The sequence below is a fragment of the Chanos chanos genome, chromosome 1, assembly GCF_902362185.1.
Source record: "Chanos chanos chromosome 1, fChaCha1.1, whole genome shotgun sequence".
Taxonomy (NCBI): Eukaryota; Metazoa; Chordata; class Actinopteri; order Gonorynchiformes; family Chanidae; genus Chanos; species Chanos chanos.
The window spans coordinates 8601916-8619710 of record NC_044495.1 but is presented as its reverse complement, the minus strand read 5'-3'; the positions used below and the strand labels follow the sequence as shown (position 1 = coordinate 8619710).

General features: G+C 41.8%; 2 protein-coding genes across 4 annotated transcripts in view; both read right to left on the bottom strand.

Moving 5' to 3' along the window:
- The window catches only part of daam1a (dishevelled associated activator of morphogenesis 1a), a 43895-nt gene extending 35166 nt beyond the window's left edge, over positions 1–8729 (bottom strand). For all 3 annotated transcript variants that reach the window (XM_030767814.1, XM_030767806.1, XM_030767822.1), the window contains exon 1: positions 8682–8729. The gene's annotated coding sequence lies outside the window, so the exon portion shown is untranslated. The remainder of the gene's footprint in view (positions 1–8681) is intronic.
- Positions 8730–13580: 4851 nt separating this feature from the next.
- sdsl (serine dehydratase-like) lies at positions 13581–16776 on the bottom strand. The gene is made up of 8 exons (XM_030769810.1): positions 16715–16776; positions 16286–16452; positions 15887–15926; positions 15650–15789; positions 15324–15412; positions 14751–14978; positions 14523–14647; positions 13581–14278 (listed from the first exon to the last, which is right to left on the bottom strand). The coding sequence occupies exons 2-8, from the start codon at positions 16436–16438 to the stop codon at positions 14088–14090; spliced, it is 966 nt and encodes a 321-aa protein (XP_030625670.1). The 5' UTR covers positions 16439–16452; positions 16715–16776; the 3' UTR covers positions 13581–14087.
- Between the last annotated feature and the right edge of the window lie 1019 nt (positions 16777–17795).

Below are 17795 nucleotides of genomic sequence, written 5' to 3'. Positions count from 1 at the left end.
ATGTTTAACAGCAGAGGAGTGTAAAATGTCCCCTCAGCGAGCCCTCCCAGCAACACTAAATCCATCTCTCTCTAATTCCCATAATTAATCTCTTCACAAGCGTTCACAAGTGGGACGACCAACCGCTGCTCTGAGACAAGCTCTCCGCCTCATCCCGCGCGACCGCCGCGATCGGTGGCATGTCCAATGCACTCCATCATGGGCTTCACAGCCCATCATTTTCCCAGAATACCGTCCCATACCACGTGGAGAGGGTGATGAGAGCCTTGCTCTCCAAGATGAGATCAAGTTTCCATTCCTGTGTCTGAAGAGAGGAATCTTCCACTGCCGGTCAAAAAACGGCAGAGTTCCTCCGCGCCACCCAGGCCTACCCGTAACGCGGACGGAGCCGAACCATCTGAGAGGCCACAGAAGGTCACGTCGGCGTTCCGTTTCGTCCGCCTGACCGTGACCGTGTCAGCTGACCTCCCTTTTTCAAAGGCGCGGATCCTTGGCGCTTTGGCCCCTGGCAGCACGTTAAAAGGCAACACAATTTTCGGAACACAGCTGCTGTCGCGATGCGGTCATAAATTTATTCAAGTATTGACTCTCCTGGCCTTACGGGAATTGGCGATTACAATTATAATCCATCATTAATTTCTTATGAAGATGAGGAAAAAAAAAAAAAAAAACCACAAACAGTTTTAGTATTCCAGTTAACGTGACTAAGACAACCACGGGCCTGATGGCAAGTGAAAATAATTCTCCTAAACCCAAGATTTCCCGATCTTCCATCTCTGTAATTCACTAATGACATACCTCTAAAAGAGAGCCATTCCTACATATTCAAAAGCAATAGGATATTTTCACATAACTCACAGATGTCATACTTCTCTCCACTGCAGAACATTCTTTCCTCCAATAGCAGCATTCCCAAATCAACCTCTAATCATATGCCAACATATTTGAAGACTAATTTCAGGCAATGAGAAGGGGTGAGGAAGCTGTTTTATATGTTACTTTTCGTTAAAAGTGATAAAAAATGCAGATAAACCTAATGAGAAAACAGGATATTTAGAAATTTAAAACTTAAAGTTTAGATAGTATATTTATATGGAAAAAAACCCACAATACAGCAGGACATACATCTAGAAGTAATGGTGTGCTGTTTTTAACCACTTTGCCTACTCAAGGGAGGTGTACATTATCAGAATGTACTTTTGAAAAACCCTGGAGGTTTGGAGGATGTGTTGTACGGACACATTTCAGCCGAGAAGACAACAGAGATTAATGTGTTGTTGTTGTTGTTGTTGTTGTTGTTGTTGTGGAGGGTCCAGCCGTGCTAAGATTCGCCTGTCATTTTGCTCTCTGTAAGCACACTTAAGAGTTATTCAATCCATCCCCCCTCATCTCACAGACTCTGTCACAGAGAGCTTAGGCAATTAGTCAAATTTAAGACGTCGGGCAATATGTGCTCGAGGGAGCACAACACACCCCAGTGATGTCAACTAGAGATTAATATGTGTGTGTGGAGGGAGTTGCTTTGTTCCGGAGAAGGGTGTGTGACACGCTGCGTGGGCGCCCCAGCTAAAGAAACCTAGCACATACTGTTAGAAGGGTTTTTTTTTGTTTGGTTTTTCTTTTTTTTTTTGCTTCTTTTCTTTTCTCTCTCTTTTTTTTTTTAAATCAAAAACGTACTGTGCGTTTTAATACTCTTCCCACTTTTTATTTACACAAGCAGCCTTTTTTTTTCTTTTTTTTTGCTGCTACTGACCTTTACTCAACTCTTATCCCAGCAACAATCCAGTAGCCTGTTTTCTCTTTTTCACTAAAAAGTTAAAGAGTAATTTAGTGAAACCCTAAATTAGACACAAGACAAGCTGAAAAGTCCCACTACACAAAGACTCTGATTCATTGAGCCAGCATGCACCACTCATATCATTTTTACAAACAGAGTGTAAAGCATCAATACTTCTACACATGACAACCAATAAAGCCTCTTCTATGGACGCCTTGAATGAAAAAAAGGGCTATCTTGTGCCCTCGAAATAGAAATCAAAAAGTCCCTTTCCCAAAAAACAGCAGACTTTTATTCCCCCCCCCCCCCCCCCCCCCAAAAAAAAAAAAATTGAAACCACCAAACCAGATGTCACACGACTGTTATATGTATTTGTGTCTTGATAAAAAGCTAATCTCTTTCCACAGGAAGCACACACGCAGGTGACAGTTATGGATGTGTTTGCGGTCCATCTGTCTCAGCGAGGCCCAAAAGGTTCAATGTTAATGCCGATTGCAGACCACACAGGGCAAAGCTTGTCTGGTCACATGACCGACCACCGATGAGTTCGACCAGACTGAGCCTCGGTGGCCAGACTGCGTATACAGACTTAAACTGGGGGGAAAGAGAGTCAAAACCAGTAGACCAAATCCAACATATAAACATATGGAACATTTACATGTGTGTAAGTGTATCGAATAACTGCCATGACATTTTAATACGAAACCCCACTAGTCTGTGTGTGTGTGTGTGTGTGTGTGTGTGTGTGTGTGTGTGTGTATGTGTGTGTGTGTGTGTGTGTGTGTGTGTGTGTGTGTGTGCGCGCGTGTGCATGTGCATGTGTGGGCGTGTGTGTGTACACTTTCTTTTTCACACAATCGGGGTCAAGTTATTTATCTTTAGTTACAGTTAAAACGAAAGTCCATGGGAAGTCCCAGATAGAATATAAAAAAAAACGTGTGTGTGTGTGTGTGTGTGTGAGAGAGAGACAGACAGACAGGCAGGAACAGTGACACACATGGATGCATGTATACGCATCTTCCAGAAAAGAGACAGAGAGGGGGTGAAGGGATGTGCTTGAGAGGAAGCTCAGTGTGCAGTCGACGGCGGTTTAAAATGTTACCTGCTCAACTGCTCATTTGCAAACCAAATAAATCCACACTTTTTTTTTTTTTTCTCCGATTGCAGACCAGTTTCATTTGCATTGGATTTCAGGGACTGTTTGGCAGCTGAGACATACATGGACTCTGCTCTGGTTTAGTAAACAGCCCTACGAGGGGGAATCTTGTTTTTCATTCTAGGCGTGTCTGGACAGGAAACATTAATCTTTCAAAAGGTGTAAAATGCTTCAATAATTATTCCCGTAGCTCAGTTTTGTTTTTTTTGGGGGGTTTTTTTACGACTTACCATGATTCATGCACCACCACAGAGTCAAAATCTTATTCCTATGAACTATGAACAGTCTTGTGACCTTTGCCTCTTTTAATCTGACATTAAGAAATCTCTGACACAGCTGGCAAAACTCCCTTGAGGTGATACACTAAGCAAAGCAGTTAGAGACATGACACAGGCATCCACCCAATCCATTATCTGCTTCATTAAACACAGACGGAAATACATATTAGAGCGCACGAAGAAAAAAAAATATCCCTCTATACAAATGAAATTGGTTTGAAAACGGGGAAAGCAAACCGCACGGCTTTTGTTTGGGATCTGAGGGGGGCACTTGATAAGAAGCCTGTGGCCTTTTGTACCCTCAGCGGGATAGCGTGGAGTTTTGGGGGGGGGTTTTTTACTAGCAAAAGAGGAGATCACTAATGTAGGCAGTGCTAGGACTCGAGCAGGCGACCAAACCAACATCACACTCACTGACTCTCACCGGTTAGAGCCGCCGTCCAAAACACTCTCAGTATCGATTCGTCCCGACACAGCCTGTCTACCGCAGACCCGGCACGTCACGACTGGCGGCGCTCGTTAAAAGGGGTTCGACGCAAAGCCAATTAAGACGGTTCAGATCTGATTGCTTTTTCTTTCTCTTGTTGAAAGCGTGCTAATCCACTGAAGCGTAGTTCCACATCGTCAGGGACCAAAAGCGTGTTGATGGAACTATGGGAAGAGGCGTGTGAAGCCCTGCCTTCGACGCCTGATAATTACAAGTTTCAAAATACATCATCATAATATTTTAACATGGGACTTTGTATCGCTGTATCACCAAAACACCTGGTTTGTTTGGTCCATCTATGGACTACTGGTTGAAAATGTTGAAATATTATTGCTTCCTGCTGTTTATGGCCCTGTTTACAGACCTGTTCATTTCAGCCTCTCTGTGTCCCTATACAGCATTTCACATTTGCACATTGTAATAAAGGCTTCTTATCGGAAGTACAACTTTTTTAAATTACAGAGGGTGCGAATGGTAATGATATGGGTGAATAATAAAAATGAATTTTATGGCGATGTTCTACAAACACACGACTTGAGAAAGTCATTCCGTGACTTGGAAAAATCTTGAACTTCAACAGATGAAGAGAAAAAATAACGCTTAATCCTAAATTTTCATCTTGCGCAGTAGTAAATGTCAGCTGCAGATTCAGGTTACCTTGGTCCTTCTCAAAGTCACAGAGTTCAAGGTGATGAGAAATTGCTGTTGCTCTTAAACGCTTTAGCTCTCCTGGCCGGATAACCACGTCAGCTCCTGACCTTGACTCAAAGGCAAACAATGGCTATCAAAAAAAAGCTTCTCCCATCTGCTGAAACAATTACAACGTTCGGAGATTCAAACCCAAAGTTTCATCAGGAACTAAAGACCCCATCTTGTGTGTCTAAGGAAGTCAAACCTCAGCTAGTGTCTGTTCTTTGGAAGCTCACCGTGTAGAGCACAGCAAAGATCGAGCCACACAGCTGTTCCACGTTTAGCCCCCGTGAAAAATCCTGTGTCAGTGTGACAGCCTGACCAATCAGCATAGCCGAACCATAACATGAAAGAGCCTTACACAGGTGAAGTTCAGACCCCCAAATGGTCAGTGAATTCCAAACCCTGTTTAAGATGTCAGACTTACCGCTTTGATAGGATACAAATTCAGCTGTTATGTATATCAGTGAGTTTATGCATAATTGTGTGTGTGTGTGTGTGTGTGTGTGTGTGTGTGTGTGCGTGTGTGTGTGTGTGTGTGTGTAGTGTACGTATGTATACGTGTCCGTATGCTTATGTGTGTATGTGTGTTATTCCATGATATCACACAAAGAAATAAAGCACTAGAGAAGATTTATCTTGACTAACCCAGGAAACAGCGTCCATAGCTGGTTCTCCATTAATCATTGACTGCATGATATTCCGTCACCCTGACAGACTCTAATCCACAGTGACCGTCCATTATGTATCCTTCACAGAAGCAGCCATGCCACAGCGGCCAGGAAATCTAGTAATGGGCTCAGGTTTTTTTTTTTTGTTTGTTTATCTACTCTGGAACATTTCTACCAACCGACAGGATCAAAAGCTTATTTGCACAGCTGAATGTCACGTCAATACACATTACTCAGCACCAAAACAAGTTACTATTAAAGGGAAATAGTCAAACAGTCAAGCGACACTGTAACATGACAAGGCAGTAGAAGAACAGGCTGGTAAGAATGTTAGTGACATAAGTTTTTGAAACTATTGTTCTTTATAGGAATGCAACTTGGTTTCTTACCTCCCAACAAGCGTGTCACAATAAGGCACGTCACTCTCACTGAGAGGGGAGAAAACAGCACAGTTTCTGGGTCTCCGTTCATTCCATTAGCAGGAGGCATTACCACAACAAAGGAGCGTTTGGAAAGTGAGAGGATAATTACATTTGATTGAAAGTAATAATATGTGAAGTAAAATAACTCCGAAAACAAGCTTATGAACCAAATCGCCGACGATAACAACAACACTCTCGCCATTATTGTTTTGATTTCAAATGCGGGCGACGTGACTTAAGAGAGGAGGCGAGCAAAAAAAAAGAAAGAAAAAAAGACGGAAAAGGCTATTGCTGTGAGTGTGAACAGAAATGACGGGGTAGAATGCTGTCGAGTAATCCCTGAGGTGTTTACGTGGTCTGAGGGAGAGAGGGTTCAGGGGGCTCTGGGTCTTGGGCAGTCGAGCGGTTGCTTGGTTTTGTCGGAGCAATGAGGTGACAAGCAGGAGCTGAGCGTGAATAACACCAAATCAGACCATTGTCCGGCCCCACTGAGGCACACCAGGGGAGAATGGCAAATTCAAACAGCTACACTGGCCTATTGTTAAGCTATACCGGGCCGTGTTGGGCTAGGCCTCCGGGACAACCTCTTCCATTCCGCGCACGTAAACCCCACACCAAGCGAAAAAACAGCCGAAGCCTGTCTCTCTGGTGCTCGTACACTGGGGCGTTGGCATGGGTGGGTCTCTAGCCTGGCATGATGGAGACTGGGAACACTGCATGCAAATATTCATACCAAACACACACACACACACACACACACACACACAGTCACTCTCTCTCTCTCTCTCTCTCTCTCTTTTACAGGCTAACACAACACACACATAACAGTTTGTCCTTCATAAACCTTAGGAGGAAGTAGAAGGGGTGTAATGAAAGAAAAACAATCACTAGCTTTCACACAGACTAGCCATCTTTACTCATGTGAACCTGAGCTGACAAAGCAAAGTTGGGCCTAATTTGTTTAAAAAAAAAAAAAAAAAGACTGACATTATGGTTCCAAAGGGACAGGCGTCATCATTAGCAAAGAGCACAAGTACGCTATCGAAACCAAAGAGAAAACTGATTGACACTCAGATCTCTGATAGGGATACATCCTATGCTATCCCTCTGCAGAAGTCTTCTAGTTATCACAGGACATCACAGGAGGGGTCTTACTGGGGAGAGACGTTTCGGAGCAGTCTTTAAACTAGTCACTGAAAAAAAAAAAAAAACACACACAACCAGGCCTTTCAGTTAACGATGTGCAAGTATTCTGATCTGAGATGAAGCCTCCAGTTTCCTCCTCCATCGACCTTTCTCATTCGCGAGTCACATCAGACAAAGAATTGTAAACCAGTCGGCCGTTACATTCTTTCTTGGCTCTCTCCATTTTCATACAGTCACGCACAACGCTCCGCAGAGTCTACATCACAGTGCAAAGTCCTAGAAACCGTGGGACATGAGAACAGAGCTGTTCAGTATCGGTTAGACTTGAACAAAAAAACAAAAAAAAGAAAGAAAGAAGTTCTGGTATCACTTCTTGGCACTGCACAGACATTCCCTCGTATTGAGATATTGCAGATTCCACTTTCTGACCTCATCTTCTTTAACCAGTGTTTCTCCCACACCTTGTATCAACACCTCTACAAGACCTCGCCTAATTGGGCAAAACAACATTCTCCGTTGCTGTGCGTAACAAGCACTTCCCAAGGAGAAACTTTGCTTTTTCTCTTTCAGGCGCTACACGGGGAGATAAAGAAATGCCAGAAGACGAAAGAGGCCCTGTAACCTTGCTGCACTGGAACAGACAGCGAGCGGAGGAGAAGTCAGAGCCAGAGATTCTAGGCCATGTCATGGGGGACATGGACCACTGCCAGATATGTTACTGGAGGTGTCACCGACCCAGACGTGAAGGAGAGCAGTGCCAAGCTCGTGGACTAAAACACCAGTGGCTTAACGATTCGCGGTGTGAAATCCTGTGCATGTGCTGGCATACGTCGTAAGTCTCGCTGGGAACGCGAACACATGACAGTGAAGTAGATCGGATCAGAGGCTCGTCGCTTTATTAACCATGTCGTCACCCCAAGCCGATAATTGCTTCATAAGGGTACTGTCATTACAACGTGTTCATTTGATTATTGCCTCATGTTTATGATACTGTGAAGGAAATGTGGAGTGGAGATGACTCACCGGAGACGAGAATGATCGCCTTTCTACTCTCCATAGATCTGTCTATATATGGAGAATGTACAAGGTGTGCTTTATCCTAAGAGTTACGGTCCACCCTGGCCCTATTTTAATGGCACCTTAATAGGATTAAATCGTTTGTAGTTCCCATGGGTGTTAAGTGATAATGATCTCTTATCCTCAGAGAAGCAGGTCAAAACAGTGTCAAAATCATATGGCATCAGTGACCATACCAACATGATAAAATATACACACACGCCAGTGATCCCAAGCATACGACACCATGGGACAAACCAATATGGAAAGTATGTCAAAGAAAATCATTTTATAGAAACAGAACTATCTGCTATAGTGCCGTATGAACTCTTGATTCTGAATTCCACGGTGCAGTATCCATCGCTCATGCGCAATGCTAATATGAATAAAGAGACAGCCGCGTTTCATTGTAAGCTACAGTAGCCAAAATGAAACGACCTCAGAGTGGAACGGCGGCATCGAAGCTTTGCTTTCATGTATATTACTTCCACGGGCGCTGTAACCCACCGACATAAATCTCTGTTACAGGATGCAATACCAGCAATATTACGTCCAGCTCTACCAGGTAAAGTAAAAATGAGAACAAGCGAGAAGACGCGAAAACGTTCTTGCAGAGAAACTTTGAACTGCAAGATTTGTCGTTGCTATTAAATGACATGTGTCGATACATATAAAATGCTTTAACAGCAACTATGAAAGACAGCGAAAATGTCCTCTCGTTTCTCAAACATCAGAGTACAAGTGATGAGCCCAATAGAACAGAATTAAAACTCCATGCATACACCCTATCACAAATTAAGATAAAAGATGTCGCTAGCTTATTAATGAATTTGAATGTTTTTCATTGTCCCACCCTTTCAATCTGAATCGATGCTGAATTTAAACTAAAACAGGAAAAATATCCAGAAGACGGCACAATTTTTCCGAAGCTTCTCATGAAAATATCTTGTTCCGACAGTCACATTTTCACTTGTCCACTGATCAGAGCAGAAACTTACCTCGTAAACAGACCCATCATCCTCGCAGGCTCTTTGAGCTGTTCCGAGGCTGAATTTCCCTTTAAAACAATACTGTACGTTTCGACAGTTGCAGGTGACATCATCCCCCCTTTGGCTGTGCATCAGTGCGCATGGACAAGCCATAAGAGTCCATGTTTTCATGGGAAATGTAGTTCTTCGGCATTTAATAATCGCAGAGCTCAGGATGTTTTTATTATCATGCAGTTAGGACTGCGGAATCTCTTACCATCTTCCGCAGGAAACTGAAAACCCACCTCTTCAGAACCCACCTGTCCCCCACTGCCTAACCTCCCTTTCCTCACATTAAAAAAAAACCTTGTCTTGTATCTTTGTTTGACAAAGTATTCCAGGGGCGCAAAACGAAGGAGTAAATTGACGCTCAGTCTTATTGTGATCTTTGCTTATGAGGTACTAGGACTCCGACTGATGCACTGATTGTAAGTCGCTTTGGCTAAAAGCGTCTGCCAAATACCAAATTGTAAATTGTAATTATCTTTGTTTTTAATGTTGATTTGGTTCAGTAAAGTAGACCTTTGTTTGAGACCTAGGAGGACATATCTCGCTGCGTACTAAAAGTACTAAATGATTCATCAACTAGGAGGGATGCTGTCAGGGATTAACAAAAGCAGCATCAAAGTTATGGATCCTATAACTCTTCTTTGTGCCGTCCAAACGTACTTAGAACATTGAAAGCCTTCGAGGCAATGTAAATATATGTCCCCTAAGAACTATCCTAGGACCAGTTTTCATCACAGGTGGCAATTTTACTTTGAGCAGTGAAAGCGAGAGAAAACAGATTAATCTTTGATAATAAATAGATAAATAAATAAAGATCTCAAAAAGCATACAGTCTCAGTTTTGGAATTTTATCATTTCTGATCGCACATAAGATAGTAATCCTACACCAATGACATTATCTCCAGTGTGCATACTGAATGACTGTGGGTAAGAACAAACAAAACTTTTACTTACACAAGTACAGATAAACATGACCGCATGACGTTTTTCAGTCATGCAGCTTACTGAAATGCTTTCGGTCAAGCCATGTAGGTAAGTTTTAAAATCTTTGCATGGTCGTATAGCCTGCTCTAGTTTCAGGTTTGTAGCCTACAGCAATGCAGCAAAATTTCAGGTGAAATTAGCGTTAAACAGTCATTCTCGGGACGTGATTTGAGTAAACTTAAAGTATTGTTCTTGGATAAGCAGCTAAATAATCAAGTTTATGTTATTTGGGGAGTAATTTTGTGAACCGAGAAGAATTCCCCTAGGCACTGGGAAATTCTTCACAAAAACCTCTGTGTATTCACACTTTGGTGCAAAAGCCTATTTTTCCCCTAATTAGAGAGGGAGGAGGAGGAGGCGGAGGAGAGGGAGAGAGAGAAAGAGAGAGAGAGAGAGAGAGAGAGAGAGAGAGAGAGAGAGCGAGCGAGCAAATACAGTCAGGAGCAATGTGACTGTGTAGTAGGTCAGATTACTAATTACACAATAGCTCACTGTCACTTAATACGTACATATATTTGTCATTTACATACATATATATGCATTCCTTTATAATGTGTAATAATTACCTGGTTCACATGTCGGCTGATGAACGAGTAAAATATGACTGTTTTCTTTTTACCTTTATATAATTACAATGTATTACCAGATTTACTAAGTAAATAAATGAAGTTGGAACCAGGTATTCATCTGTCTTTGGACACCATCTAAAATTTATATGAGCAGACTGCTAAAACTGAATTATGATTTAATTTGCTAAATAAATACAATACTTATTTTGGACACCTCTCTTATCTCCATACATTTCACCGTCCCAAAGCAGCAGAGCAGCGTAATCAAGAGATAAATGAACTAAGTTTATTTTTGGATGGGTATCTTTCTCTCTGCCATTTAAAAAAACCTTAATCACCCAAATGGCTATTGTAATCACCATAAGGAAAGAATGTTCTGTACAATTAGGTGAAGGAATGCAGTGGAAGAAGTGCATGTTTTTCCAGACTGTTAAGGAAATCATTAATTGGGAGACAGGCTTGTGTTTCTAATATAAACTCCCATGTGCTTCCGCCGATGGCTTCAACAGACACAGAAGAAAGACTTCTTCCATGTTCACAAGAACAACTGTGAAAACCATGGGATTAAAAGCCCTCCGAAAGTGGACTGTGGTCAAGTGAAATTCTTTGCCGAGAGCAACCGTCAAGACTGCCGACAGTCACTGTGGCCATATTGTCTAATGTTTCAGCATAACGTGTGATACAACAAACTGAATGTTTAAGTCATCTGCCTTAAAAAAAACTGCCAAGGGGGAGGGGTTTGTGGGATTTATTCGGCCAAAACAGGCCACAGACAGAATTACTGGGGATTATGGGAATAATTGTACATAGGGGGTGTCTGGTGGAATTAAAGACACGACAGCAGCTGGTGATGCAGACTGAGCGAGAGAGCTACGCTGGCGAAGGCCGCCTTTAAAAAAGGGCTGAAACTCACCGCGCGTTTTCCACAGTGCACTTTTACAAAAACCCGGTATTGGTCATACCAGTAGAATCCATCATGACTGAGAATTGTCACCTGTGTCCGGAATCTCCGCCCTCAAGTGACCTCACAATAATCTCCGAAAAACTATGTTGATGTTATTAAAATGACAATAATCCTGATATTTCTGTTTAGCCATTATGGTCGGATCTTTTTGTTCATATCAGTAGAGCGGCCGGGGCCATAGCTTGACTTTCAACTCAACCCTGTCTCTTGGCAGCCAATGAATGTCTGTTTAGGAGCCAACCACAGTTCCTTTCACCTCTGCAGCAAGCCAGTGAACCGGGCCAAAGCCGTGATGTCGGAACGGATAGCCTGTTTAATGTACAGAGAGGGCAGCACTTCTAAAGGTTGGCCTGGGAGTATTAGTGGTGCGTAAATATTTAAACAGCCAGGGTCTGCGTATTGTTAGCCTGTTCAGGTACTAATGGAGATATGTGCTATAACGCTGGGCTCTCGATAAGCTCCCCTCTCCAAAAAAAAAAAGGAAAAAAGAAAAACAGACCCGTCTTTGTTGCATGTAAAACACTAAGGAGTTCAAACGGAGTTCCAAAAGGATTACATCTATTTAATGTTTCCCCATCCCTCACGTTAAAACCATAATTACTGATTTTGAACAGAAATGTACACTTCATGCTCAACAAATGTGCTTTTTGTTTGATTATAGCAGAGAAACTTGCCTGTTGCCGTTGGTGAGAAACCAAACATTTGTGAGAAGGAATAGTTCACCTGGGGTCTTTGTGTTCCTCTGACAGCTCTCAGTGTTTACTGTACAAGTCTAGAGACCATGAATCTAAGACTTTGCCATCTACTAAGTTTCCTTTGCCTGTGAGTTGTGTGTATACTGTAACTATATGAAAGCAGACAGTTATAATGTGTCTTTTAAAAAGTGGCTGATCAAGTTGAATGTTAACCTGTAAATGTTTAGATTTCCTCAGGCTCTGAAATTTTAAACAAAAGGGAAACTGTCAACTCTTGTCCACATATATAAATCCAAACATCAAAGGTCATGAGCAATGATAGACCTTTTTTTTGGAGCAGTTGGAAATTTACAGAGATTTGAAATTGAAAGGGTAAGCCATCAAGTTCCTACCTGTTTCAGATGATTGAAAACGTGTCAAATTGTGTTTAAAAAGCTGAGATTAATTTGCATGGGTGACAGCACGACTTCCATTACTTGTCCCCTTTCATTAGACCACACAGATTAAAAAGACCCAGTCCAAAACCAGTCAGCATTTAGTACAACCTCTGAACAGACTCAAACACATGGCACTGTGACATTTTTCAAACTGGATGTTGAAACACCTCTATATTTCAGTACAAAAGCACATAAAGTATCATGTGCCTCAAATGTACTAAACTGTGATATTCTGTCTTAATGAAAATCGACCCTTATGTGTTAAGAGTGTTTTGGGTTTAGTCATATCTGTGATTTTTAGAGAACTGACCATTGATGTTAGCAGCAGGTGAGAAGCTTATGGGGTCTTTTCAAGGCTGGAAAATCAATCTTAAGTCTTTGATCTGTGCTTAACCTTTAAGAATGCAGACCGTGGAGAGAAATATGTACGGTCACTGCAAAGTAGTTTATGGAAACACAGTCTAATTAAATGACCCTTTATTCCATGCTCATTCTCCCTACAGAGTGGTCAGTTTTTATGCTCTAGCAAAAGGTTCCTGAGGAAAAACAACTCAGCAGCTTTTAAATAAATAAACTTCCATACAAACTATATATTGCAAATAATTCCTGGGAATCTCTCAGGATGAAAGTGAATATTTCACATCAGTTATATCTAATTATCTTTTCTTGTGGTCAGGCAAGTCTGGCATGAAACTAATCGATAGGGAAAAGGATTGTACAGAAATACATCCATGGTGATGACACAGGTAGACCAACCATCAACACCATAACTGGCTGTTACTTCTGTTTACCCCTCTCCTTAGGGGACATTTGTCAAAAGTGTCTTTCGATAATCTCTTTACATTGAAATAGAGGTTGATGATCCAAGGAATGTGCAGTACAATACATTGGTGAAAAGGTAGTTCTTGACTGTGACTTGACTGAATTTCAATATCAGGTGGATTCCTACAGTACGATCCTCTATGTGACAATACGGTTTTGGATTTTCACAATAATATTTCAGCATTTTCTAAAGAACCATTACGACGGGTGTGGCCTCTGTGACTTCACCATAGATCAGCTGAGGTGTCCTAAAGCAAAGGAAATGAGAACACATGCAACATGCACACTTCCCATAGTAAAATCATACCATTTAATTGGCTTTGTCCACAGCACTGAACATTTCCATTTTAAAATGAGCTTGGTGAATAGGTCAGGCTAACATGCTTAAATACATGATAATAAACAAACTGTGATGTGCAAGCATAGGCACTGAACCCCATGAACTTTTCACACATCTCTGCAGAGAATATCTATATGATAAGAATATCTGCAGAGCAAACCAATGGACTACAACCATTGGTTTGAGCTGAAAAGCAAGCATGGGCGCCATCTGCTGGCCTGAAAGGCAAGTAACTCGGCCTTATTCCTAAATGCTATTCCTCATTGCCACAACACTACCTAAAGTGTTATCTGACTTGGCTTAGCAAGAGGTCCAAGAACCTTCAGCTTCCAAATTAAAGTAATACATTATTTCAATCTGCAATTCTTATATCTCTAAAAAGCCTGAGGCAAGAGAGGAAGAAAAATAATGGGTCTTCTGCTAGAGATTTGTCATAATGGACTGAAGATCCAAGCTAATTAAAACTCTAAATCTGCGCACTTTTAGTATGTCAAAGCCATTAAAAATCGTCACTGTGGATTTTTATGTTCAGACTGCGGGAGACGTTTTCTGACGTTCATCTGCGTAAAGCTGTCTGAAAGTGCTGCAGTTGAGCCATGCTGACAGAACTTCCTCCACACACAATCATCACCAGAGAGCCCAGCGGTTTCGGTAGACGGCCCTCTTCCTGCAGCCTCTGGATCAGTCCGCTGTACACTGCGGCTAACGCCGCGCCGCACGCCAGCTCCACCAGCACCCGCTCATCGTCTGAACGCACACAGACACATAGACACACAGGCACACACACACACACAGGTGTGCACACACGAAACAGACACATGCGCGTGCACGTACACAGGCACAGACACATGCGTGCACGCACACATACACACACACTGTTTATGGTACCTGTTCTGAGAGGATTTTGAAAATCTTAAAATAATTGAGCAATCTTGCATCTTAGCCACATTCTCTGTGTGATAACTGGGATCAGCTGAACTAAGTGGCTTACCCAAGAAATGTTCTACTGCTTCCAGTGCCTGGAGATCTGTCACCACTTCTGAGATGACATTAGGCCTTTTACTATATTCAAATGCCTGGCTGCAAGCTGTTTTCGCTCCTAAACATTTGGCTGCACTGCCAATCAAAACGTTATAAGTTAGAGTCTGTCGACACACTAAAACAAAAAGTGATTTTTTTTCCCTCAGAATTATTGGAATGACCTGCGACCAGTGCTTACCTTACAATATCTGGTAGAGTGACTAGCTGCCCAGCTTTGACAGCGGCGTTGAGGCAGTCTGCACCCACTGTTTCCATACAGATGACTGGAACATCGCCCCAGCCCACCTCATCTAGGCCCTGCATAACCCCACAGAACAGGCCTCCTCCCCCAACCGACAACACGATAGCACCAGGCTGGGAGGGCAGAGAGGCCTTGAGTTCCCACACAATACTGGAGTGACCTTTCCTAGGGAACAGAGAAATTCTCTGTGTAACTACATCTCTCTTCTTACCCTCAGCACATTAATGAAAATAAATGATGTGGCAGGTCTGTCCTGTCTATGAAAACGTCGGTTCACGGGTATATGTGGACCGCTCAGAATTTCAAGTAAAAATGCAAAAGGTGTTAGTTTGGAGTGTTTGATTTGATTTTCTGTTGTGTCACTGTTTTCTTCAGAGCATAGACATTTGCAACTTTTTTTCTTTTTTTTTTTCTTTTTAACCGTAAAACACCAGCAAATGTTCCTCACTGTAATATGTGTTTCTGCAGGTTACATGCATTCAAAAATGTGGCTGTAGCCGTTGAACTCACCACAGCAGCGGATGATCAAACGGAGGAACATAGCCCAAACCCTCAGTCTGGACCAGACGCAAGGCCTCCGTATTAGCATCATCCCACACCTGAACAAACACACATGTATTAGTACCCTGAAGACAGATGGCTTTTATCTGTTTTGAACAATAAACGTGTTTGTGAAGGAAAAATAACTTTGTATGCTGTTTCTATATGTAGGCTGTCATATATTTCTACAAACAAATTGGTAAACAAATAAAGTACAGTGGGCAAAGGAATTAAGTATACTTAATTAGCCAGAGTGAAAATATCTGTTACTGTTGTGTGGTGCTGGCTGTTAATACCTTGCCAAAAACGTGGACTGAAGCACCCCAATCCCTCAATTTCTGCAATATCAGTTGAGGTGTGGATGATGGCACAACGATGGTCGCTGGGATATTGAGTTTTCTCGCTGCGTATGCTGTGGCCATGCCAGCATTCCCACCTGTATTCAACATACTGTGTGTGAATTCAAACTCTCCATGTCATTATCCTGCCAAAAAACTTGAAATAAGCTCTAATCAACTGATTATGTAATTCACCTGAAGAGCAAACCACTCCCTTTGACCCAGAAGCTACGACCTGCAGTGGAGTACGTGAAAGAAAATTACACTTACACTTTATGCGATACGTAACTGTGGTTTATGCTACATGTAATTTCTACAAATTAACGCTAGAGGTGCAAGACATGGAGAAATAACGGGTGACGTCATCAATGTGCATATTTACATGGTATACAAATAAAAAACGTAATATGTCCTATTAACTCTGTTTCAGTTGAATATCATTGAAAAACACAGCAGCGAATACCTAGCGTTTCAACAAAAATGTCTTAACAAATGCATCTATGGGCGTTCATGAAAACACGTTTTATTTCGGGTACACGATACACATTGTCCACCACCGAATCTTAACTTTAGCAAATCCACTGGCAGACTTACCGATTGACACAAGTGTCCTATACCGCGAATTTTGAATGAGCCGGAGGGTTGTGAACTTTCCATTTTTAGATAGACGGTTGTCCCGGCCCGTTTTGACATATCAGTGCTCTCCAGTAGAGGAGTGTTTAAATGAAATCCCTCTAGATTTGACATTGTTCTCGAATTACCTGCAAATACACGAATAAAATGAATAAACACTTTACAGTTATCGTTTTAAATCACAATATCGTTGCTTGATGTCCTGATTCAATCCAAACAGCGAGGGATTTAAGTTTTGACGGTTCCCGTCGCATTCAATATCGCGTATCAATATCGTGTACTTAAGGTCGTACGTAGCCTAACTATACATGGTAGCAAGCAATAACCATAGAAAGTAGGTGTAAATGCGTGCTACCGTCAAGAATATCTTTATGTTGAACTTAGATTTACCTGCACAAATGTGTTAAGGGTTTGGTCAGGGATTTAGTTCTGCGGTTCAGTTCAGTTCAGCAGACTACAAAGTTCACTCAGCTGGTATATTACTCGGGTGCACTGAAGTTTTATAGCTACAACGCTGGTCTTGTGTACACAAGTCTTCCATTCACATTTCCTGCGTGCAAAATCTCTTACGCAAGACAGCATCCAGATAGAAAATGCAACCTTACTTCGGCTGTTCACTTTTATGGCATTGCGATTTTCGCCTGTCAGAGTCACGTGGTGTAACAGCATGAAATATTCAGCTGTGGCGTACTGTACACTAGGGATCATCTCAAAAGATTCGCGTAAATTTCAAAATGTAACACCTTTTCATTTGTCTGAAAACCAAAAGTACTGTCGTTATTCTGCTAAGGCTCTATAATTAAAAAAATGTCGCTTTAGGTCGTCGAACAATTTATTAAACAGCTGAAGATTTAAACATTTAAAGTCAGATGTTTTGTGGGAAACAACGCCAGTTTGTTACTTGGCTTCAACGCAATTGGTTCTTACCCTTTTCCCACTACCACACGGAACCATAATGGAACTGGTGGTTCCACTTTGTCCAGGGGTCTACACCAAAGCCCTTTTCCTCAGTCCCTAAGTCATATTAACTTGTGAGGTCTGCATGTATCATTCACAGCTGGATATGATTTGTTTTGAAACCAAATACTATGAGTAATCTGAGAAAAGACAAACAGTTCCGTGACGCTTAGCGCACCCTGTACATCGTCCATCAGTCGTATACGTCTTTGTGCGAGGACACACTACCATTTTTATGTGTATGTTAGTGTTACTACCATGAACTGCCTGTGGATGTTTTTTTTTCTTTCATATGCAGACGTATTGTAACCAAAAATTTTAATTTGTGACTATTGCACACTGACATGCAGTCTATGTACAGCATAAAATCCTCTCACAAAATTTTGATTTATGGGAACCCTTTTATTGTGCACATTTACAAGACATATTGCATAAATGATGTTTGAATGCCAGTCCATACAGGCAATAGTGCTTCCTCCTGTTTAAACAGGAATATTCCAATGTCAAATTATTT

Coding starts and splice junctions, on each gene's coding strand:
- sdsl (XM_030769810.1), bottom strand. CDS start 16,438: ATGTCAAATCTAGAGGGATTTCATTTAAACACTCCTCTACTGGAGAGC. Junction 15,790..15,886: donor GGGAGTGGTTTGCTCTTCAG/GTGAATTACATA, acceptor TGTTGAATACAG/GTGGGAATGCTGGCATGGCC. Junction 14,648..14,750: donor ACTCTACCAGATATTGTAAG/GTAAGCACTGGT, acceptor TTTGATTGGCAG/TGCAGCCAAATGTTTAGGAG.